This window comes from Amblyraja radiata, chromosome 16 (assembly GCF_010909765.2).
Source record: "Amblyraja radiata isolate CabotCenter1 chromosome 16, sAmbRad1.1.pri, whole genome shotgun sequence".
Lineage (NCBI taxonomy): Eukaryota > Metazoa > Chordata > Chondrichthyes > Rajiformes > Rajidae > Amblyraja > Amblyraja radiata.
This window is the reverse complement of record NC_045971.1, coordinates 35,688,293-35,712,376: the sequence shown is the minus strand read 5'-3', so window position 1 is coordinate 35,712,376 and position 24,084 is coordinate 35,688,293. Positions and strand designations below refer to the sequence as shown.

Below are 24,084 nucleotides of genomic sequence, written 5' to 3'. Positions count from 1 at the left end.
CCTGCACCTAATTTCTATGTTTCTAAAACTCTTTAGATTCTGGAGTAGTTCCTGAGGATTGGAGGGTAGCTAATGTAACACCACTTTTTAAAAAGGGAGGGAGAGAGAAAACGGGGAATTACAGACCAGGTAGTCTAACGTCAGTATTGGGGAAACTGCTAGAATCAGTTATTAAAGATGGGATAGCAGCACATTTGGAAAGTGGTGAAATCATTGGACAAAGTCAGCATGGATTTATGAAGGGTAAATCATGTCTGACGAATCTTATAGAATTTTTTGAGGATGTAACTAGTAGAGTGGATAAGGGAGAACCAGTGGATGTGTTATATCTGGACTTTCAGAAGGCTTTCGACAAGGTCCTACATAAGAGATTAGTATACAAACTTAAAGCACACGGTATTGGGGGTTCAGTATTGATGTGGATAGAGAACTGTCTGGCAGACAGGAAGCAAAGAGTAGGAGTAAACGGGTCCTTTTCACAATGGCAGGCAGTGACTAGTGGGGTACCGCAAGGTTCAGTTCTGGGACCCCAGCTATTTACGATATATATTAATGATTTGGACGAGGGAATTGAATGCAACATCTCCAAGTTTGCGGATGACACGAAGCTGGGGGGGGGGGGGGGGGGGGGGGGGGGGGTGGGGCAGTGTTAGCTGTGAGGAGGATGCTAGGAGGCTGCAAGGTGACTTGGATAGGCTGGGTGAATGGGCAAATGCATGGCAGATGCAGTATAATGTGGATAAATGTGAGGTTATCCACTTTGGTGGCAAAAACAGGAAAGTAGATTATTATCTGAATGGTGGCCGATTAGGAAAGGGGGAGATGCAACGAGACCTGGGTGTCATGGTACACCAGTCATTAAAAGTAGGCATGCAGGTGCAGCAGGCAGTGAAGAAGGCGAATGGTATGTTAGCATTCATAGCAAAAGGATTTGAGTATAGGAGTAGGGAGGTTCTACTGCAGTTGTACAGGGTCTTGGTGAGACCACACCTGGAGTATTGCATACAGTTGTGGTCTCCTAATCTGAGGAAAGACATTCTTGCCATAGAGGGAGTACAGAGAAGGTTCACCAGACTGATTCCTGCGATGTCAGGACTTTCATATGAAGAAAGACTGGATAGACTTGGTTTGTACTCGCTAGAATTTAGAAGATTGAGGGGGGATCTTATAGAAAATTACAAAATTCTTAAGGGGTTGGACAGGCTAGATGCAGGAAGATAGTTCCCGATGTTGGGGAAGTCCAGAACAAGGAGTCACAGTTGAAGGATTGGGGGAAATCTTTTAGGACCGAGATGAGGAAAACATTTTTCACACAGAGAGTGGTGAATCTCTGGAATTCTCTCCCGCAGAAGGTAGTTGAGGCCAGTTAATTGGCTATATTTAAGAGGGAGTTAGATGTGGCCCTTGTGGCTAAAGGGATCGGGGGTATGGAGAGAAGGCAGGTACAGGATACTGAGTTGGATGATCAGCCATGATCATATTGAATGGCGGTGCAGGCTCGAAGGGCCGAATGGCCTACTGCTGCACATGTTTTCTATGTTTCTATGTTTCTATGAGACCTGGGTGTCATGGTACACCAGTCATTAAAAGTAGGCATGCAGGTGCAGCAGGCAGTGAAGAAGGCGAATGGTATGTTAGCATTCATAGCAAAAGGATTTGAGTATAGGAGTAGGGAGGTTCTACTGCAGTTGTACAGGGTCTTGGTGAGACCACACCTGGAGTATTGCGTACAGTTGTGGTCTCCTAATCTGGGGAAAGACATTCTTGCCATAGAGGGAGTACAGAGAAGGTTCACCAGACTGATTCCTGCGATGTCAGGACTTTCATATGAAGAAAGACTGGATAGACTTGGTTTGTACTCGCTAGAATTTAGAAGATTGAGGGGGGATCTTATAGAAAATTACAAAATTCTTAAGGGGTTGGACAGGCTAGATGCAGGAAGATAGTTCCCGATGTTGGGGAAGTCCAGAACAAGGAGTCACAGTTTAAGGATAAGGGGGAAATCTTTTAGGACCGAGATGAGGAAAACATTTTTCACACAGAGAGTGGTGAATCTCTGGAATTCTCTCCCGCAGAAGGTAGTTGAGGCCAGTTCATTGGCTATATTTAAGAGGGAGTTAGATGTGGCCCTTGTGGCTAAAGGGATCGGGGGTATGGAGAGAAGGCAGGTACAGGATACTGAGTTGGATGCTCAGCCATGATCATATTGAATGGCGGTGCAGGCTCGAAGGGCCGAATGGCCTACTGCTGCACCTGTTTTCTATGTTTCTATGAGACCTGGGTGTCATGGTACACCAGTCATTGAAAGTAGGCATGCAGGTGCAGCAGGCAGTGAAGAAAGCGAATTGTATGTTAGCATTGATAGCACAAGGATTTGAGTATAGGAGCAGGGAGGTTCTACTGCAGTTGTACAGGGTCTTGGTGAGACCACACCTGGAGTATTGCATATAGTTTTGGTCTCCAAATCTGAGGAAAGACATTGTTGCCATAGAGGGAGTACAGAGAAGGTTCACCAGACTGATTCCTGGGATGTCAGGTCTTTCATATGAAGAAAGACTGGATAGACTCGGCTTGTACTCGCTAGAATTTAGAAGATTGAGGGGGGATCTTATAAAAACTTACAAAATTCTTAAGGGGTTGGACAGGCCAGATGCAGGAAGATTGTTCCCGATGTTGGGGAAGTCCAGAACAAGGGGTCACAGTTTAAGGATAAGGGTGAAATCTTTTTGGACCGAGATGAGAAAAACATTTTTCACACAGTGGTGAATCTCTGGAATTCTCTGCCACAGAAGGTAGTTGAGGCCAGTTCATTGGCTATATTTAAGAGGGAGTTAGATGTGGCCCTTGTGGCTAAAGGGATCAGGGGGTATGGAGAGAAGGCAGGTACAGGGTACTGAGTTGGTTGATCAGCCATGATCATATTGAAGGGCTGAATGGCCTACTCCTGCACCTATTTTCTATGTTTCTATGATTTGGGGAGAAGGCAGGCACAGGTTATTGATAGGGGACGATCAGCCATGATCACAATGAATGGGGGTGTTGGCTCGAAGGGCCGAATGGCCTACTCCTGCACCTGTTTTCTATGTTTCTATCAGAAAGATTGTTTGTGTCCTGCTTAGTGAAGACGGATCCAAAGTACCTGTTCAACTTATCTGACATTTCCTTGTTCCCCATAATAAATTCACCTTTTTCAGTCTTCAAGGGTCGAACTTTGGTCTTAACTAATTGTTTCCTCTGCTATCCAAATTTGCCGTTATTACTACTTTAATAATTGACTCCAGCATCTTCTCACCACCGCTGTCAGGCTAACTGGTCTATAATTCCCCATCATCCCAACAACCTGAAATAGTAACATTTGCAGCTATGATAGTAACAGCCATACCTCCCACTCAGGTCAGCGTGGAAAGACTGTTCTCCGCACTGAAAATAATTAAATCAGATTTAAGGGCATCAATGAAAGAGTATCTTGAAGAATTCTGTTCTGAAGGATGTTATTGAACAAATTCAAGGTACATTTGGGTAACTTTGGCAGCTTTTTTTTCTCTTCACTTACCCAATGAAGCTTTTACTATCCTCCTTTATATTCTTGGCTACTTGCCTTTGTACCTCATCTTTTCTCACCATATTGCCTTCTGTTGCTCTTTAAACATTACCCAATCCTCTTGCTTCCCGCTCATCTTTGTTTTGTTGTACTTCTTCTCTTTTATTTTTATACTGTCCCTGACATCCCTTGTCAGCCACGGTCTCTCCTTACTCCTCTTGGAATCTTTCTTGCTCTTAGGAATGAACTGATCCTGCACCTTCTGTATTGTTCCCAGAAATACCTGCCATTGTTGTTCCACTGTCATCCCTGCTAGGTTATATTTTCAGTCAACTTTGGACGGCTCCTGGCTCCTCCCTCATGGCTCCATAATCCCCTTTGTTCAACTGTAATACTGACACCTCGGATTTACCCTTCTCCCTCCCAAATTGTAGATTAAAATTTATCATATTAGTCTAGGCCTCTCTGATGTAGTTTAGCCTAGTTCTGCCCTCCTCGGCCTACTGAGTCCCAGTGCAGCCGTCCCAGGACTGTTTGAGCCGAGTCCAGCGTGTTTGGTGGCTAGATTCAATTTGCGCCCTTTATCCAGGCCACTGTTTAGGGGTCTGTAGATAACTCCCGTTAGAGTATTTTTACCCTTACAATTCATCAGTTCTATCCATACTGACTCCACATCACCTGTTTCTATGTCACCCCTCGCAAGGGACTGAATTTAATTCCTTACCAACAGAGCTACCCCATCCCCTCTGCCCACCTATCTGTCTTTTCAATAGGACGTATGCCCTTGACTATTCAGTTCCCAGCCCTCGCCCCCTTCCCTCAACATCATACTTGCTAATTTCAAACTGAGCCTCAAGCTCGTCCACTTCATTTCTTATGATTTGTGCATTCATATATAATACTTTTCATCCATTACTCCTCTCACCTTTCACATCCATTCCTATTTCACTTGGCCATACTCTCCTATCCCTTCCTGCCCCATTAATTCTGGTGTTTTTCTTAACTTTTCCTTTAGGGGGGTTGCACGTAAGGTCACCGGGTCAAAGGGCTTGACGCACGGAGCCGCTCAATCCATCTGGAGGACATTGCAGCTTCCGGTTTCTGTTGTTAATACACGAAACGCGTACTTTACTACCTGTTAAAAACCGCTGTGAAAAATTGTGGAAATCGGGGTAAGCGTGAGGCATGTACCCAACTTCAGAATTCCAAAAGTGAAGCGAAATGAAGGTAAAGAGAAGCGAGAGCTGAAGGGACAATAACAGCTAAAGTGGTTGGTGAACATTGGCCGTGCAGATATCGAAATTGAAAATATTGGGAATTATCACATTTGCTCACAGCATTTCATCAACAGTAAGGCATTATTTTTGTTTTTTCTTGATTCGTTTGGTATCTAAAAAGTCTCAGAAGTGATAAATCTGTCTGTAAATTTTGCTTCAGAGGCGATTTCATTTTGTATGTAAAAACCCACTTGAGAACCGTGGGCGAATTTAAAATTTTACAGCCAGATTTATCACTTCTGAAGGTACACAAAATTGCTGGAGAAACTCAGCGGGTGCAGCAGCATCTATGGAGCGAAGGAAATAAGGAATCAAGAAAAAGCACAAATAAAGCCTTACTGATGATGACATACAGTGAGCAAACGACCAATGTTCGCCAAGCACTTTGGCTGTTGTTCTCCCTTCAGCTCTCGCTTCTATCGACCGTAATTTCTCCTCACTTTTGGAATTCTGAAGTAGGCTAAATGTCTCTCACGCTTATCCTGATTTCCATAATTATTGACAGCGCAAACATTGACCATTTCCTCTAGTATCTTTGGTCATCACGTCACCCAGCTCCGTCCGCCTCAAGCACGGTGACGTAACGTGACAGGTATAATGTGAAACGGCGGCCAGAGGGAGGCGCTGTGGCAGCATGTCAAGGGTCAAGAGTATTTCATTGTCACATGACCCAGGTCCAGCAATGACATTCTTACTGGAAAGTCACACAGCATGGAAACAGGCCCTTCGGCCTACGCTTGGTCTCACTCAACCTCCCTGTACTCTTTCCCTTTAACTCCATCCTTGTATCCTTGCACCGCGGCCTGCCGCCGCCAGGAGGCGCTACAGTCGGAGGACCAGATGGCGCCCAGACCTCCTTCCCTGCCTCACTCACTGACTCACATCCCCCTCCCCCCACCACGTCCACACCCCTCGGCCTCGGGCTCCGCCTCCTCGGGTCACCGGCCGCAGGATCGCCCACGAGCGGCATCGGCGACTGTTCCCACCTGAGCTGCGGCGCGACGACGCTCCAGGGCTGCAGGATGACGTCACGTGACCGGCGACTAGGTCCCGCCTCCTCCCTTGAATGAATGAATCTCTTTATTGTCATTGCACATGGTACAACGAAATTTAAAAGTCAATCCCACGGTGCGATTCACAAGAGCAATTTTAAATATATAAGAAAAGGTAAAAATATATACATATAAAAAAAAACCACTGACAGGCAGCGCTAGCGGCCAATGGGAGAAGGTTCCGCTTTCCCCGAGCCGACGTCACAAAGGGCCACGTCCCGCCCCCTCCTTGAGTCCGACCAATCAGAGCCGCATTCCCGCCGCAAGAGACCGCATCCTATAGGCCGAGCCGCCGCTAGGTGGCGCTACATTCGGAGGACCAGACACGCTGCACTGCGGCCTCCCGCCACCAGGTGACGCTGCATTCGGAGGATCAGAGGGCGCCCCCCGCGGCTCCTACACTACGTGGGGGGGGGGGGGGGGGGGGGGGGGGGGGGGGGGAGAGGGGGAACAATGAGCAGAGGTTGCAAACCTGAAATAAAACCTCAAGGAAGACCAGACTACAAAATCAGGCCTGCCAACCAAAGATATCTTTGCTGCCAACTATCACGCTTTGAGCGTGAGAGTCACTCATTTCAGCAAATTCCTACGTCTTCATGCTGATGACAGAATTCTCATGCTGTCTTCAGTCTCTGCACAGCAAGGATCCTATAGCGGAGCTATAGGATCTTTGCTGCACAGTTTGTCTCTTTACGCCACATGACAGCGATCTGTGCGGTCTGGGAAAGCGCGTCGGTTGACGGCTGTGATTGACCAATGTACAAGGCATTGGTGAGACCAAATCTGGAGTATGGTGTACAATTTTGGTCGCCCAATTATAGGAAGGATGTCAACAAAATAGAGAGAGTACAGAGGAGATTTACTAGAATGTTGCCTGGGTTTCAACAACTAAGTTACAGAGATAGGTTGAATAAGTTAGGTCTTTATTCTCTGGAGCGCAGAAGGTTAAGGGGGGACTTGATAGAGGTCTTTAAAATGATGAGAGGGATAGACAGAGTTGATGTGATCAAGCTTTTCCCTTTGAGAATAGGGAAGATTCAAACAAGAGGACATGACTTCAGAATTAAGGGACAGAAGTTTAGGGGTAACATGAGGGGGAACTTCTTTACTCATAGAGTGGTAGCGGTGTGGAATGAGCTTCCAGTGGAAGTGGTGGCGGCAGGTTCGTTGGTATCTTTTAAGAATAAATTGGATAGGCATATGGATGAGAAGGGAATGGAGGGTTATGGTATGAGTGCAGGCAGGTGGGACTAAGGGAAAAAAATTGTTCGGCGCGGACTTGTAGGGCCGAGATGGCCTGTTTCCGTGCTGTAATTGTTGTTATATGACGTCGCGCCTCTTCTCTCTTGGTCGGATGTGCAGCCGCCGGGTGTCAGCGCCTCTGTGCGTCGGCTGCGAGCGCTCCACTACCGTCCGCCGCTGCAGCCTCGCTCCCTCCCTCCTGCCCAAAGATCTTATGTGTGTGCTTGTGTGTCTGTCTCCCTGTGTGTGTCTCCTTGTGTGTGTATGTGTACATCCCCGTGTGTGTCTCCTGTGTGTCTCCTGTGTGTCTCCCTGTGTGTGTGTGTGTGTGTGTGTGTAGGAAGGAATTGCAGATGCTGATTTAAACTGAAGATAGACACTAAAAACTAGAAAAACTCAGCAGGACAGGCAGCATCTCTGGAGAGAAAGAATGGGTGATGTTTCGAGTCGAGACCTTCAGCCTGAAGAGGTTGAAAACCAGCCATAAAACACAATGACTGGACATGTGCGTCATCCAACTATGGGAAGAAATCAGAATCATGTGTTCATCTTTATTCACGTGACAAATATATTACAGAAAAAATAATTTAATGGGGTGGCACGGGCACGCAGCGGTAGTGTTGCTGCCTTACTACCACATGGGGTTTCTCTGGATATTCCGGTTTCTCCCATATCCGAAAGAAGTGCAGGTTTGTAGGAGTATGTTTGTTGAAGTGCAAAGAGTAGGAGTAAACGGGTCCTTTTCAGAATGGCAGGCAGTGACTAGTGGGGTACCGCAAGGCTCAGTGCTGGGACCCCAGCTATTTACAATATATATTAATGATCTGGATGAGGGAATTGAATGCAACATCTCCAAGCTTGCAGATGACACAAAGCTGGGGGGCAGTGTTAGCTGTGAGGAGGATGCTAGGAGGCTGCAAGGTGACTTGGATAGGTTGGGTGAGTGGGCAAATGCATGGCAGCAGATGCAGTATAATGTGGATAAATGTGAGGTTATCCACTTTGGTGGCAAAAATAGGAAAGTAGACTATTATCTGAATGGTGGCTGATTAGGAAAAGGGGAGTTGCAACGAGACCTGGGTGTCATGGTACACCAGTCATTAAAAGTAGGCATGCAGTTGCAGCAGGCAGTGAAGAAAGCGAATGGTATGTTAGCATTCATAGCAAAAGGATTTGAGTATAAGAGCAGGGAGGTTCAACTGCAGTTGTACAGTGTCTTGGTGAGACCACACCTGGAGTATTGCGTACAGTTTTGGTCTCCTAAACTGAGGAAAGACATTCTTGCCATAGAGGAAGTACAGAGAAGGTTCACCAGACTGATTCCAGGGATGTCAGGACTTTCATATGAAGAAAGACTGGATAGTCTTGGCTTGTACTCACTAGAATTTAGAAGTTTGAGGGGGGATCTTATAGAAACTTACAAAATTCTTAAGAGGTTTTACAGGCTAGATGCAGGAAGATTATTCCCGATGTTGGGGAAGTCCAGAACAAGGGGTCACAGTTTAAGGATAAGGGGGAAGTATTTTATGACCGAGATGAGAAAAACATTTTTTACACAGAGTGGTAAATCTGTGCAATTCTCTGCCACAGAATGTAGTGGAGGCCAGTTCATTGGCTATATTTAAGAGGGAGTTAGATGTGGCCCTTGTGGCTGAAGGCATCAGGGGGTATGGAGAGAAGGCAGGTACAGGATACTGAGTTAGATGATCTGCCATGATCATATTGAATGGCAGTGCAGGCTCGAAGGGCCGAATGGCCTACTCCTGCAACTATTTTCTATGTTTCTTTTTAAAATTTAATTAGAAGTAAGTACAATCATATGGCATCAAAGTGCCTAATATACATTTTTATATTCTATGTTTCTACATAAGTTATTTGGCTTCTGTAAATAGTCCCTGGCGTGATGGATGGAATTGGTACGGTAGATTGCTGGTCGGTATGGACTTGGTGGGCGGAAGGACCTGTTTCCATATGTATTTTTACATGTATATCTTAATTTCATTGAACCATATATGATTGAATATGTGGGATTATTTTTGTCTTGTTTCTATATTCAAAGGGCAAGGTTGAAACTGTCTGAAGAAGGGTTTCGGCCCGAAACGTTGCCTTTCCTTCCCTCCATAGATGCTGCCGCACCCGCTGAATTTCTCCAGCAATTTTATCTACCTTCGATTCTCCAGCATCTGCAGTTCCTTCTTGAACAAGGTTGATTGATTTATTTGTGCAGAACAGTGATGGAAGTCCGACTTTTGCTTTGTTTCTCTGTGTTTTTCTCTATATATGCAAGACAGCACAGATATAATCTGATTTTTGAATATAGTCATTATTGTGCCTGGCCTACATTGTGGAATGTAATTAGGGATGAAATTTAGCCTAACCTTATTCATGCCTAATCCAATTTAAAGCATAAATGTTGCATTCAAGTGCAAGTTAAAAGACTCGCTACAGTATGCACCAGATTGCACAATTTCAAGCTGAAAAATGCAAAAGCACCGTTATATTGGGAGAGGGGACACCCTCCTCCCACACCTGTAAGGCTGGGACCCCCGGCCTGTGTGGGCCTGTAGGGGCTGGAACCCCCGGCCTGTGTGGGCACTGTAGGGGCTGGGACCCCCGGCCTGTGTGGGCCCTGTAGGGGCTGGGACCCCCGGCCTGTGTGGGCCCTGTAGGGGCTGGGACCCCCGGCCTGTGTGGGCCCTGTAGTGGCTGGGACCCCCGGCCTGTGTGGGCCCTGTAGGGCTGGGACCCCCGGCCTGGCCTGTGTGGACTCTGTAGGACGGGATAAGCAAGAATCTTTTGGGATAAGGTCGCTTGTGGCAAAGATACTACAGCTCCTCTATAATCTTTGATCTTTGGCTTGTGGAAGGCAGCGCATCCGTGACGTCATTTGCGGTTTACGCGCTCGGCTCGGGCCTGTCCTTCAGGCGGGGCGAGCGGATGACAGATGGTCCTCCAGGCGGGGCGAACGGATGACAGATGGTCCTCCAGGCGGGGCGAGCGGATGACAGATGGTCCTCCAGGCGGGGCGAGCGGATGACAGATGGTCCTCCAGGCGGGGCGGGGTGACGGAGCGGAGGGTCTACGCTTCACCCGCGGTCTCTGTCTCTGTCTCCGGGGCAACGGGCGAACGGGCTGAGCAGTGAGTACCCCGGCGGGCCGGGCGGGCGGGGGCGGGGACCGGGGGCGGGTTCAGACCGCCGCCTCGTACCGGGAGACGCACACAGTGACCGGGCCTGGGGTTGGTGGAGAGTTCGGGGATGTTGCCGGGCCGGGCCTGACCTAGGGGGTGATGGATGGGCGGCCCGGCCGGGGGGTGGAGGAGTAATGTCGGGGGCTGTGGGGGTGGTGGGAGGAGTAGTGTCAGATTTCCTAAGAAGACAACATCAAAATTGTTAAAGGTAAAACCAAAGCAATCTTTAATCAAATCGTCAGACAATAGGTGAAGGAGGAGGCCATTCGGCCCTTCGAGCCAGCACCGCCATTCAATGTGATCATGGCTGATCATCCCCAATCAGTAGCCCGTTCCTGCCTTCACCCCATATCCCCTGACTCCGCTATTTTTAAGAGCCCTATCTAGCTCTCTCTTGAAAGCATCCAGAGAACCTGTCTCCACGGAGCGGAGGGTCTACGCTTCACCCGCGGTCTCTGTCTCTGTCTCCGGGGAAACGGGCGGACGGACTGAGCCGGGCTAAGGCAGAGAATTCCACAGACTCACAACACTGTGTAAAAAAGTGTTTCCTCATCTCCATTCTCAATGCCTTACCCCTTATTCTAAAACTATGGCCCCTGGTTCTGGACTCCCCAGACATCGGGAACATGTTTCCTGCCTCCAGCGTGACCAAACCCTTAACAGTCTTATATGTTTCAATAAGATATCCTCTCATCCTTCTAAACTCCAGAGTGTACAAGCCCAGCTGCTCCATTCTCTCAGCATATGACAGTCCTGCCATCCCGGGAATTAACCTTGTAAACCTACGCTGCACTCCCACAATAGCAAGAATGTCCTTCCTCAAATTAGGGGACCAAAACTGCACACAATACTCCAGGTGTGGTCTCACTAGGGCTCTGTACAACTTGTTATAAAGGCCACCATGCCATTCGCTTTCTTCACTGCCTGCTGTACCTGCATGCTTACTTTCATCGACTGATGAACAAGGACCCCCAGATCCCGCTGTACTTCCCCTTTTCCCAACTTGACGCCATTTAGATAGTAATCTGCCTTCCTGTTTTTGCTACCAAAGTAGATAACCTCACATTTATCCGCATTAAACTTCATCTGCCATGCATCTGCCCACTCCCACATCCTGTCCAAGTCACCCTTCATTCTCACAGCATCCTCCTCACAGTTCACACTGCCACCCAGCTTTGTGTAATCTGCAAATTTGCTAATGTTAATTTGAAGTTCAAGTTCAAGTTCACGTGAGTTTATTGGCATGTGTCCCTGTATAGGACAATGAAATTCTTGCTTTGCTTAAGCACACAGAAAATAGTAGGCATTTACTACAAAACAGATAAATGTGTCCATATACCATGATATAAATATATACACACATGAATAAATAAACTGATAAAGTGCAAAAAGCAGAAAGTGGTTATTAATAATCAGAGTTTTGTCCGAGCCAGGTTTAATAGCCTGATGGCTGTGGGGAAGTAGCTATTCCTGAACCTGGTTGTTGCAGTCTTCAGGCTCCTGTACCTTCTACCTGAAGGTAGCAGGGAGATGAGTGTGTGGCCAGGATGGTGTGAGTCTTTGATGATACTGCCAGCGTTTTTGAGGCAGCGACTGCGATAAATCCCCTCGATGGAAGGAAGGTCAGAGCTGATGACGGACTGGGCAGTGTTTACTACTTTTTGTAGTCTTTTCCTCTCCAGGGCGCTCAAATTGCCGAACCAAACCACGATGCAACCGGTCAGCATGCTCTCTACTGTGCACGTGTAGAAGTTAGAGAGAGTCTTCCTTGACAAACCGACTCTCCGTAATCTTCTCAGGAAGCAGAGGCGCTGATGAGCTTTTTTGATAATTGCGTTAGTGTTCTCGGACCAGGAAAGATCTTCAGAGATGTGCACGCCCAGGAATTTGAAGTTCTTGATCTTTTCAACCATCGACCCGTTGGTCCCCCTCCTACTCCTTCCAAAGTCCACAATCAGTTCCTCGATTTTGCTGGTGTTGAGGGCCAGGTTATTGCGCTGGCACCATATGGACAGTTGCTCGATCTCCCTTCTATATTCTGACTCATCCCCATCAGTGATACGTCCCACAACAGTGGTGTCGTCAGCGAACTGGATGATGGAGTTCGCACTGTGGTTGGCTACGCAGTCATGGGTATAGAGTGAGTACAGCAGGGGGCTGAGCACGCAGCCTTGAGGTGCTCCCGTGCTGGTTGTTATCGAGGCTGACACATTTCCACCAATACGAACAGACTGTGGTCTGTGGATGAGGGAGTCGAGGATCCAGTTGCAGAGGGAAGCGCAGAGACCCAGTTCTGCGAGTTTGGTAACCAGTTTGGAGGGGATGATTGTGTTGAATGCCGAGCTGTAATCGATGAATAACAGCCTGACATATGAGTTTTTGTTGTCCAAGTGGTCCAGTGCGGAGTGGAGGGCCAGCGAGATCGCATCCACCGTTGATCTGTTGTGGCGGTAAGCGAACTGCAGTGTGTCCAGGTAGGAGTTGATTTGCTCCATGATCAGCCTCTCAAAGCACTTCATCACCACCGGCATTAGTGCCACTGGTCGATAGTCATTGAGGCATGTCACCTTACTCTTCTTGGGCACCGGTATAATTGATGCCTTTTTAAAGCAGGTGGGGACCTCAGACCTCAGAAGTGAGAGGTTGAAAATGTCCGTATAAACTCCCGCTAGTTGGTCCGCACAGGTTTTTAGAACACGACCGGGCATACCATCAGGACCAGGTGCTTTTCGGGGGTTCACCCCTCTGAAGGATTTCCTGACGTCGGCCTTGTGACTGAGACTGAAATGGCATCACAGCGAATGGGGGATCGGGAAGGCACATCAGTATTCTCCCTGTCAAAGCGTGCGTAAAACGCATTGAGTTCGTCAGGGAGTGATGTTTCACCTACATTCGAGCTGCCTCCTAGTTTAGCCTTGTAGGAGGTGATTGCATTCAGGCCCCGCCACAGCTGCCGAACATCTGTCTCATCCCTTCATCCAAACCATTAATGTATATTGTAAATAGCTGCAGTCCCAGCACTGAGCCTTGCGGTACCCCACTACTCTCTGCCTGCCATTCTGAAAGGGACCCGTTAATCCCTACTCTTTGTTTCCTGTCTGCCAACCCATTTTCAATCCATGTCAGCACTTGACCCCCAATACCATGTGACCTAATTTTGCCCAATAATCTCCTATGTGGGACCTTATCAAATGCTTTCTGAAAGTCCAGGTACATCACATCCACTGGCTCTCCCTTGTCCATTTTCCTAGTTACATCTTCAAAAAATTCCAGAAGATTAGTCAAGCATGATTTCCCCTTCGTAAATCCATGCTGTGTCGGACCGATCCTGTTGCTGCTATCCAAATGTGCGGCTATTTCATCTTTTATAATTGACTCCAGCGACTTCCCCACCACCGATGTCAGGCTAACTGGTCTATAATTCCCTGTTTTCTCTCTCCCGCCTTTCTAAAAGAGTTGGATAACATTGGCGACCCTCTAATCCACAGGAATTGATCCTGAGTCTATAGAACATTGGAAAATTATCACCAATGCATCCACGATTTCTAGAGCCACTTCCTTAAGTACCCTGGGATAAGGAGACGGGAGTGGCGAAATTACAAAGAGCACACGCGTTGCTCAGTGTTTCTCAGGCTCCACTCAAAGAACAAAGAAAAAGGTTAAGGGCCTGACCCACTTTCACGACCTAATTCACTACCTCTGCCGAGTTTGCCCTTGACTCATACTCGCAGCATTGGTCGTCATGAGGTAGGAGGTGGTGATGCTCATAGGTAGTCGTGGCATCAGTAGGTCGGGGCGTTTTTTCTATCATGATGAAAAATGTCCACGAGTAAAAAAGGTCGTGAATTAGGTCATGAAAGTGGGACAGGCACTTTAGTGTAATTATACATTTTCTTATCAATAAAACACACCTTCTAAATCTGAGTGAAAGATCTGTAGCCAAAGGGAAATAAGGGAGTCTGGACCCATATATTTGCAATGTCAGCCTTATTCTCAAATCTTGGCACAGCTTCAGTACGGCTGCCCATTCCGGATGGACAATTAACTCCATTTTGTTTTCAAATTACTTCCATCTTGGTTCCAGAATGGGAGGATCTCTGCTCTCTGTCTCTCTCTCTCCGTCTCTGTCTGTCTGTCTCTCTCTCTCTCTCAGTCTCTCTCTCTCCAGGGCTGCCAACATTGGGTGAGAGCTGAGAGTGAGAAATTGCGAGAGACCAAGCCCGAGGGTGCGTAGCGACCAGGGGGGGTGGAAGGTGTGGGAGGAGGGTGTCCCCCCTCCCATTAGTACGGAACATTTGCATTTTTCAGCTTGAAATTGTGCAATATGGTGCATACTGTAGCGAGTCTTTTAACTGCCTCTTGAATGCAATATATATGCTTTGAATTGGATTAGGTATGAATAAGGTTAGACTAAATTACATTCCTAATTACATTCCACAGTAAAGCCCAGGCTCTGATCAACATGTGCAGCACATGAATGATCTTAGTGTATTCACGTATGGAAATCAGGTTATAATCAAACACTTGACCCATGTTGACCAACCTGGGTCTCACTGCACACCTGGTACTACTCCTGGCCCTGACTCCAGTTCACTACCTTCTCTCATTCATGTCCCTGAGTCCAGCCTTGCACCTGGCCCCCTATTCTAACATGATCATAGCAGCTTACCTACAAAGCTGAACACACCCCTGGCCCCAGCTTTGACTGCACACCTAGTACTATTCCAGACCTTGACTCTGGATGCAAACTTGGCCTCGCTCCCAGCTCTTTTGCACTGACAACATATCTGGCCCACACATAAAGCCCCATATCTGACCCCCTGGACTTAACCTGTTACATTCAAGTCCCCAGATGCTTATCTAATGCAGTAATCCGTTATCGGGCATTTCACAGACCAAATTATGGATAACAAAATTTGCTACATTCATTGGCTTCCTTGTTATCTAACATGCTAGTTACTTTGTCAAAGAAGTCATCAATTGGTTGAACACAATTTCTCATCCATAAAATTATGCTCACTCAGCTGTATAAGTATTCTGTTACCATTTCTTTTATTTTCATAACAAACTGTCCTGAAGTTATTTTCACTCCCAATATTTTCAGTATTTTGCTGTCTTCCTCTCAGCTGGGACTTTTCTGAAATGCAAAGTCCAATAACTATATATTTAACCATATAACCGTATAACAATTACAGCACGGAAACAGGCCCTCGGCCCTTCTAGTCCGTGCCGAACACTTATTCTCCCTAGTCCCATCTACCTGCACTCAGACCATAACCCTCCATTCCTTTCCTGTCCATATACATATCCAATTTATTTTTAAATGATAAAATCGAACCTGCCTCCACCACTTCCACTGGAAGCTCATTCCACACAGCTACCGCTTTCTGAGTAAAGAAGTTCCCCCTCATGTTACCCCTAAACTTCTGTCCCTTAAATCATGTCCTCTTGGTTGGAGCTTCCCTACTCTCAATGGGAAAAGCTTATCCACGTCAACTCTGTCTATCCCTCTCATCATTTTAAAGACCTCTATCAAGTCCCCCCTTAACCTTCTGCGCTCCAAAGAATAAAGACCTAACTTGTTCAACCTTTCTATGTAACTTAGTTGTTGAAACCCAGGCAACATTCTAGTAATTCTCCTCTGTACTCTCTCTATTTTGTTGACATCCTTCCTATAATTAGGCGACCAAAATTGTACACCATACTCCAGAATTGGCCTCACCAATGCCTTGTACAATTTTAACATTACATCCCAACTTCTATACTCAATGCTCTGATTTATAAAGGCCAGGCCACCAAAAGCTTTCTTTACCACCCTATCTACATGAGATTCCACCTTCAGGGAACTGTGCACAGTTATTCCTAGATCCCTCTGTTCAACTGCATTAATCAACTCACTACCATTTACCATGTACGTCCTATTTTGATTTGTCCTGCCAAGATGTAGCACCTAACACTTATCAGCATTAAACTCCATCTGCCATCTTTCAGCCCACTCTTCCAATTGGCCTAAATCTCTCTGTAGACTTTGAAAATCTACTTCATTATCCACAACACCACCTATCTTAGTATCATCTACATACTTACTAATCCAATTTACCACACCATCATCCAGATCATTGATGTACATGACAAACAACAGTGGACCCAACAGAGATCCCTGTGGCACCCCACTAGTCACCGGCCTCCAACCTGGCATCTCCCATTCAGCCACTGTTGAATCCATCTTGCTACTCCACCATTAATACCCAACAATTGAACCTTCTGAACCAACCATCCATGAGGAACCTTGTCAAAGGCGTTACTGAAGTCCATATAGACAACATCCACTGGTTTACCCTCATCAATTTCCCGAGTAACCTCTTCAAAAAATTCAAGAAGATTAGTCAAACATGACCTTCCAGGCACAAATCCATGTTGACTGTTCAGACCCTGTTTATCCTGATGCTTATATATATTATCTCTAAGTATCCTTAGAGAAATATTAAGCAATATTAAGCAATATTGCTTTAAGCAATATTCTATTAAATGTGATCTTGAGAGTACATAATATTTTCTGTTGTATTTATAACACAACAATGATAAAAAAATATTTGTTTTGATTGCACCTACCAACATGCATACATTATTACATTACAGTTAATATGTACCGAGGGCAAATTTTTGTTCCAATGCTCCCCATTCCCAATTACTTTTACATTTAAGTGATAGAAATCCAAGTGAAGTTTAAATGGCATCATAAAAGTAAAACCTCCTGAATGTATGATATTCATTATGTGGTTGGTTGCGGTCAGTATCAGCACAATTACTATATTAAACTTTGAACCTTCAGATGTCCTGGTTCAAGCTAAAACTAAAGACAAATAATAATCTCCTCACATATTCCCCCGCAAGTATGTCTGTCACTACTTTAAAATATGCCCCTTCTTTCTTTGAACAAGTTCTTAAACATCGCATCTGAATCAGTTTCCATCTGATTACACTCCTTGAGGATGTTCATATCTGTGTTCAATTAATAAAACAACGAGTTTGGGAACATTTTTATTCAACCTGTCAAAGGAATGGGGGGGGGGGGGTGGTTAGAAATAGTCAGTGAGGTAAACAAACATAATAATTGAGTGGCAAATGACAATAGTGCTACCTTCCCAATATTTAACTGAAGGAAATAATGGGTTATCAGGGCTGTATGTTGTGACAGACAGCCTGACACATTTCATGTCATTTAATATTACACATCCCATCCCCTGGATATTCCGGATTAATAAATTAAGGTTACCCGATGTTGGGGAAGTCCAGAACTAGGGGTCACAGTTTAAGGATAAGAGGGAAGTCTTTTAGGACCGAGATGAGAAAATCATTATTTACACGGAGAGTGGTGAATCTGTGGTATTCTCTGCCACAGAAGGTAGTTGAGGCCAGTTCATTGGCTATATTTAAGAGGGAGTTAGATGTGGCCCTTGTGGCTAAAGGGATCAGGGGGTATGGAGAGAAGGCAGGGATGGGATACTGAGTTGGATGATCAGCCATGATCATATCAAATGGCGGTGCAGGCTCGAAGGGCCGAATGGCCTACTCCTGCACCTATTTTCTATGTTTCTATGTTTTGTCAACTAATTACAAATCAGGCTCATTACAAATCAATAACATTAGCTAACTCCGAAACATGATGGGTGTATGGAACAAGCTGCCAGAGGAGGTAATTGAGGCAGGGACCATCCCAACATTTAAGAAAAAGTTAGACTGATACATGGATTGGGCAGGTTTGGAGGTATGTACCAAAAGCAGGTAGCGTAGCTGGGACATGTTGGCAGGTGTGGGCAAGTTGCGCCGAAGGGCCTGTTTTCACACTGTATCACTATGACTACATTATACCTCCACCATGCATGAATTCTTCAAAATCAAGTGATTGGGGTGGAAGATTGCAACTTTCACGTGGTCTGCCCTGTTTCGACTAATGCAATCAACTCGACGTGCACAAACAGAAGATCAAATAGAACAAGTGGTCCAACAACTGTAGGCTGTGCACGCCACACGAAAGAGGAAGAAGAAGTGATCCGAGTTTTATTGCCATATAGTCAAGCATAGAAACATAGAAAATAGGTGCAGGAATAGGCCATCGGCCCTTCGAGCCAGCACTGCCATTCAATATGATCATGACTATTCATCTAAAATCAGTACCTCCTTCCTGTTTTTTCCCCATGTCCCTTGATTTTGTTAGCTCCAAGAACTAAATGTAACTCTTTCTTGAAAACATCCAGTGAATTGGCCTCCACTGGCTTCTGTGGCAGAGAATTCCACGGATTCACAGCTCTCTGTGTGAAGAAAGTTTGTCCTCGTCTCAGTCCTAACTGCCCCCTTCTTAAACTGTGACCCCTGGTTCTGAACTCCCCCAACATCGGGAACATTTTTCCTGCAGTTACAGTAAGTGAAAATCTAGCAGGCAAGCAGGATGCTTTCTCGAACCACCCCCATTTGAAGTCCACTATCTTCCGCCGTTTCTACCCAGTGTTTGGTACTTACTTCCAGCAGCCACTGGTTGTCCTCCAGGATGCACCGAGCCACAGCTAGATCCATGCCGGTAACCTGGGCGAATTTGGCACAGAGACTCTCACGGCAGCGGCGCAACGCTTCCAACGCCATGCATTGAGGCTGCTCCATGGCCGGAGCTGCAGTGAGCGACTCGCCAGCCCGGCAAACACTCGCCAGCCCGGCAAACACTCGCCAGCCCCGCTCCCCCTCCGCATCTGTCCCCGTCGCTGCTTCTGCTCCCAACACCCGCGGCCCATGCAGTTGATATGAGTTTTGACATTTTCGTTGATCAAAACAGAGCGAGAGAAATTTGTGATCAGTGTGAGAATTTGGAGAAATGCGTGATTCTCACGCTCAATGCATGGGAGTTGGCAGCCCTGCCTCTCTCTCCCTCTCTCTCCCCTTCTCTCTCCCCCTCCCCCTCTGTCTCTCCCCCTCTGTCTCTCCCCCTCTGTCTCTCCCCCTCTGTCTCTCCCCCTCTGTCTCTCCCCCTCTGTCTCTCCCCTCTGTCTCTCCCCCTCTTTCTTCCCCTCTCTCTCCCCCTCTCTCCCCCCCCTCTCTCCCCCTCTCTCTCCCCCTCTCTCTCTCTCCCTCTCTCTCACCCTCTCTATCTCCCCCTCTCTCTCACCCCTCTCTCCTTCCCACCTCACTCTCATCTCTCCCCTCTCTCTCTCTCCCTCCTCTCTTCCGCTCTCTCCTCGCAACTCCCTCCCTCTCTCTCCCCTCCCCCTCTCTCTCTCTCTCCCTCTCTGTCTCTCCTCAAAACCCCTCTCCCTCCCCTGTCCCCCCCTCACTCTCTCCCCTTCCCTCTCTCTTCTCTCTCTCCCTCTCTCTCTATTCTCTTCCCCTCTCTCCCTCTCCCTCTCTCCCCTCTCTTTACCCTAACTCTCTCCCCTCTCTTTTCCCTAACTCTCTCTCCCCTCTCTTTCCCATAACATTGTATCCCTCCCTCTCTCTCTCTCCCCCTCTCTTTCTTCTCTCTCCTCCCCTTCACTCTCCCCCTCTTCCCCTCTCTCCCTCTCCCTCTCTCTCTCTCTCTCTCTCTCTCCTCTCTCTCCCCCCCCTTGCTTCCCCCCTCTCTCTCACCTCTCTCTCTTCCCCCTCTCTCCTCTCTCTCCCCATATCTCCCTCCCACCTCACTCTCCCCTTGCTCTCTCTCCGCTCTTTCTTTCTCCTCTGTCTCTATCTCCCCTTTCTCTTTGCCCCCCCCCACCTCTCTCTTTCCCCGTTTCTCTCTTTCCTTCTCTCTCCCTCTTCCCCCTCCCTCTTTTACCACCCCTCTCTCTTCCCCCATTCTCTCACATCCTCTCCACCCCTTCTCTCTCTGCCCTCTTTCTTCCCTCACCCCTCTATCTCTTCCCCCCCTCTCCCACCTCACTCTCACCCCTCTCTCCCCGCTCTCTGCCCCCTCTTCCTCTTCTCTCTCTCCATTCACGCCCCCTCTGTCTCTGCCCTCTCTCTCCTTTCACCCCCTCTCTCTCCCAACTGTCTCCCTGTCTCCTTCCTCTCTCTCTCTCTCTCCACCTCCCTTTGAGAGTCTGTCCCTTCGGCACAGGCACTCTCACGGCAGCTGCGCAACGCTTCCGACGTCTCCAACGGCCCGGGACTCTTGCACTGCTCCATGGCCGAGCGCATTGCCTGCCCCGGCTCCCCGCATCTGTTCCCGCCGCTGGTCCTGCTCCTATCCCTCCCTCAGCCCCGGCTCCCCAACACCCGTGGACCATGCAGTTTATCCGTGTTTTGAAATTTTCGTTGATCAAAGAATTTCTCACCACAGAGCGTGAGAAATTTCTGATCCACGTGAGGGCGTGAGACTTTGTTCAAATGCGAGATTCTCACGCTCAAAGCGTGAGAGTTGGCAGCCTTGGTGAGATAGAGAGAGGGAGAAAGAGAGACAGTTACCGAGAGAGGGAGAGACAAGAGACAGAGAGAGAGAGGGAGTGACAGAGAGAGAGGAGAGAGACAGAGAGACAGACAGAGAGAGAGTGCTGGAGTAACTCAGCGGGTCAGGCAGCATCTGTGGAGAAGATAGACACAAAGTGCTGGAGTAACTCAGCGGGTCAGGCAGCATCTGTGGAGAGAATGAATGGGACGACTTCTTTGGTTTAGTGTACCGCTGCACCACTGTGCCGCGCAGAATTATATAAGTTACCTCCGCCATAAACACACCCAATATGTGCAAGTTTGCCAGCTTGTTGACCATCTGTGTTCCTCTCCTGCAGGGTTTAGGAGCCGTTGCTGTGGACGGAGAGACGGGGACGTGAGTGGCCATTGAGGGCGGTCAGGGTGCCGTGAGCGGTGAACCCATCTGTTCGGTGTGCGGCTGAGCTTCGATGGAGGACCACATGACGGGGCACAACAAGGAGAAGCGTTATGAGTGCGACGTGTGTGGCAAGGCCTGGCAGAGCCCGAGCCTGCTGGAGATCCACCAGCGGGTGCACACGGGAGAACGCCCCTTCAACTGCTCGGAGTGCGGCAAGAGCTTCTCCCGCTATGAAAACATGCAGCGGCACAACCGCGTGCACTCTGGCGAGAGGCCCTTCACCTGCTCCGACTGCGGCAAGAGCTTCAAGATTTTAAATAACCTGAAGGTGCATCGGCGGGTGCACACGGGCGAGAAGCCCTATAGTTGCTCTACCTGTGGCAAGAGCTTTACCCGGTTGTATGGGCTGCAGGTGCATCGGCGGGTGCACAGCAGTGAGCTGCCCTTCACCTGCTCTGACTGCGGAAAAGGCTTCAAGTCGTCGCCGGACCTGAAGGTGCACAGGCGCCTGCACACCGGGGAGCGGCCCTATACCTGCAGCGAATGCGGCAAGGACTTCACCCGCTTCAGAAACCTGCTGGGGCATCAACGCACCCACACCGGCGAGCGTCCCTACACCTGCACCCAGTGCGGTAAGGGCTTCACCCACTCCACCAGCCTGCTGTCCCACCAGCGCACCCACACCGGAGAGCGGCCCTACACCTGCAGCGACTGCGGCAAGGGCTTCACCCGCTCCGACAGCCTGTTGTACCACCAGCGCACCCACACCGGCGAGCGCCCCTACACCTGCGCCCAGTGTGGCAAGGGCTTCACTAAGTCCAGCGGCTTGCTGTCCCACCAGCGCATCCACACCGGCGAGCGCCCCCACACCTGCGCCCAGTGCGGCAAGGGCTTCACCCGCTCTGACAGCCTGCTGTCCCACCAGCGCACCCACACAGGCGAGCGTCCCTACACCTGCACCCAGTGCGGCAAAGGCTTCACCCACTCCACCAGCCTACTGTCCCACCAGTGCATCCACACCGGCGAGCGCCCCCACACCTGCGCCCAGTGTGGCAAGGGCTTCACCCGCTTCACCGGGCTGCTATCCCACCAGCGCACCCACACCGGCGAGTGCCCCTACACCTGCGCCCAGTGCGGCAAGGGCTTCACTCAGTCCAGCAGCCTGCTGGAGCACCAGCGCACCCACACCCGCGAACGCCCCTTTACCTGCGCCCAGTGCGGCAAGGGCTTCACCCGCTCCACCCATCTGCTGAACCACCAGCACACCCACACCGGCGAGCGCCCCTACACCTGCGCCCAGTGTGGCAAGGGCTTCACCCAATCCAGTCACCTGCTGAAGCACCAGCGCACCCACACTGGCGAGCGTTCCTACACCTGCACCCAATGCGGCAAGGGCTTCACCAGCTCCTACAAGCTGCTGTCCCACCAGCGGCTGCACGCCGGCGACCGTCCCGTCCCCAGCCCGGTGTGTGGAGAGCGCTTTCCCATGGTCTCCCATGTTCTGTCTTACCAGCGCGTGCACACCAGTCGCCAGCCCTACGACTGCCCATACTGTGGTGAGGCGTTTGACAGCTCGCGGGCGTTGCGGCAGCACCGGCGAACCCACGCCAGCGAGCAGCTGCACGCACTGTGACGCGAGCAAGGGGGCTGCGGGAGCACCAGTGGATACACACCGGAGAGAGGCCCTTTGTGTGCACTGAGTGTGGCAAGGGTTTCACCCGGCTTGACCACCAGCTGGAGCACCAACGAGTCCACACCGGCCAGCGCCCCTTCACCTGCCCGCTCTGCGGCAAGGCCTTTGCCCGCTCCTCCAGCCTGCTGGCACACCGCCACGTGGATAGGCACTGTTTAGGTAGACTCAAAATGCTGGAAGGAATGGGTAACGTTTCAGGGTTGAGACCCATCTTCAGTGTCACCCATTCCTTCTCTCCAGAGATGCTGCCTGTCCCGCTGAGTTACTGCAGCACTCTGAAATGTCACCTATCTATGTCCTCCAGAGATGCTGCCTGTCCCGCTGAGTTACTCCAGCACTCTGAAATGTCACCTATACATGTTCTGCACAGATGCTGCCTGACCCGCTGAGTTACTCCAGTACTTTGTGTTAGTCATATTGTGGAAACAGGCCCTTCGGCCCAACTTGCCCACACTGACCAACATGTCCCAGCTATACTAGTCCCACCTGCCTGCGTTTGGTCCATATCCCTCCAAACTTGTCCTATCCAAGCTACTGTCCTACTGTTTCTTGGGATAGTCACACTCAAAGTTTCCTTTTAAATGGTTTCCCCTTCACCTTGAACCCATGCCATCTGATCCTCGATTCCCCCACTCTGGGCAAGAGATTCTGTGCATCCAACTAAATTGTGTTCTATGCAAGATTCCAGCATCTGCAGTATCTTGTGTCTCCCTCACCTATACCCACCTATCACTTCTGAAGAAGGGTCTCAACCTGAAAGGTCACCCATTCCTTCTCTCTAGAGATGCTGCCTGTCCCGTTGTTACTCCAGCATTTTGTGTTCACCTATCACTTGCCAGGCTTTGTCCAGCCCCCATCTCTCTTTTCCAGCTTCCTCCCCCCACCCTCTCCTATCAGTCTGAAGAAGGGTCCTGACTCAAAACGTTGTCTGTCCATTCCCTCTAAAGCGGTGGAGGAACTCAGTGGGTCAGGCCGCATCTGTAGAGGGAAGGGAATCTAAGGCTACCACTCCCACCTCTCCTTTCCAACTTTCTCCACCCCCCACACCAAGCAGTCTGAAGAAGGGTCCTGACCTAGAATGTTGCCTGTCCATGCTCTCCAGACGTGCAAGTTACTCCAGGAGATTGCGTCTCTCTTTGTAAACCGGCATCTGCTGGTCCTTCTTTAGGTATGTGAAGAGGAAAACATTAGTTAAGACCAAAGTTGGACTGTTGAAGGTGGAAAAAGGTGAATTTATTATGGGGAACAAGGACATGGCAGATGAGTTGAACAGGTACTTTGGATCAGTCTTCACTAA

General features: G+C 48.8%; 1 protein-coding gene and 1 pseudogene across 2 annotated transcripts; both read left to right on the top strand.

Annotated features, from left to right (window-relative positions):
* Positions 1-24,084, top strand: part of LOC116982259 — a 192,100-nt pseudogene that overhangs the window by 133,465 nt on the left and 34,551 nt on the right.
* Positions 10,139-22,816, top strand: LOC116982124 (gastrula zinc finger protein XlCGF57.1-like). Of its 2 annotated transcripts, XM_033035447.1 has the most exons (3): positions 10,338-10,350; positions 13,955-13,960; positions 21,054-22,816. In XM_033035447.1, exon 3 carries the CDS (start codon positions 21,165-21,167, stop codon positions 22,725-22,727), a length of 1,563 nt encoding a protein of 520 aa, XP_032891338.1. In that variant the 5' UTR covers positions 10,338-10,350; positions 13,955-13,960; positions 21,054-21,164; the 3' UTR covers positions 22,728-22,816. The 2 variants fall into 2 exon arrangements, with proteins under 2 accessions (XP_032891339.1, XP_032891338.1); XM_033035448.1 differs by lacking the exons at positions 10,338-10,350; positions 13,955-13,960 and adding an exon at positions 10,139-10,251.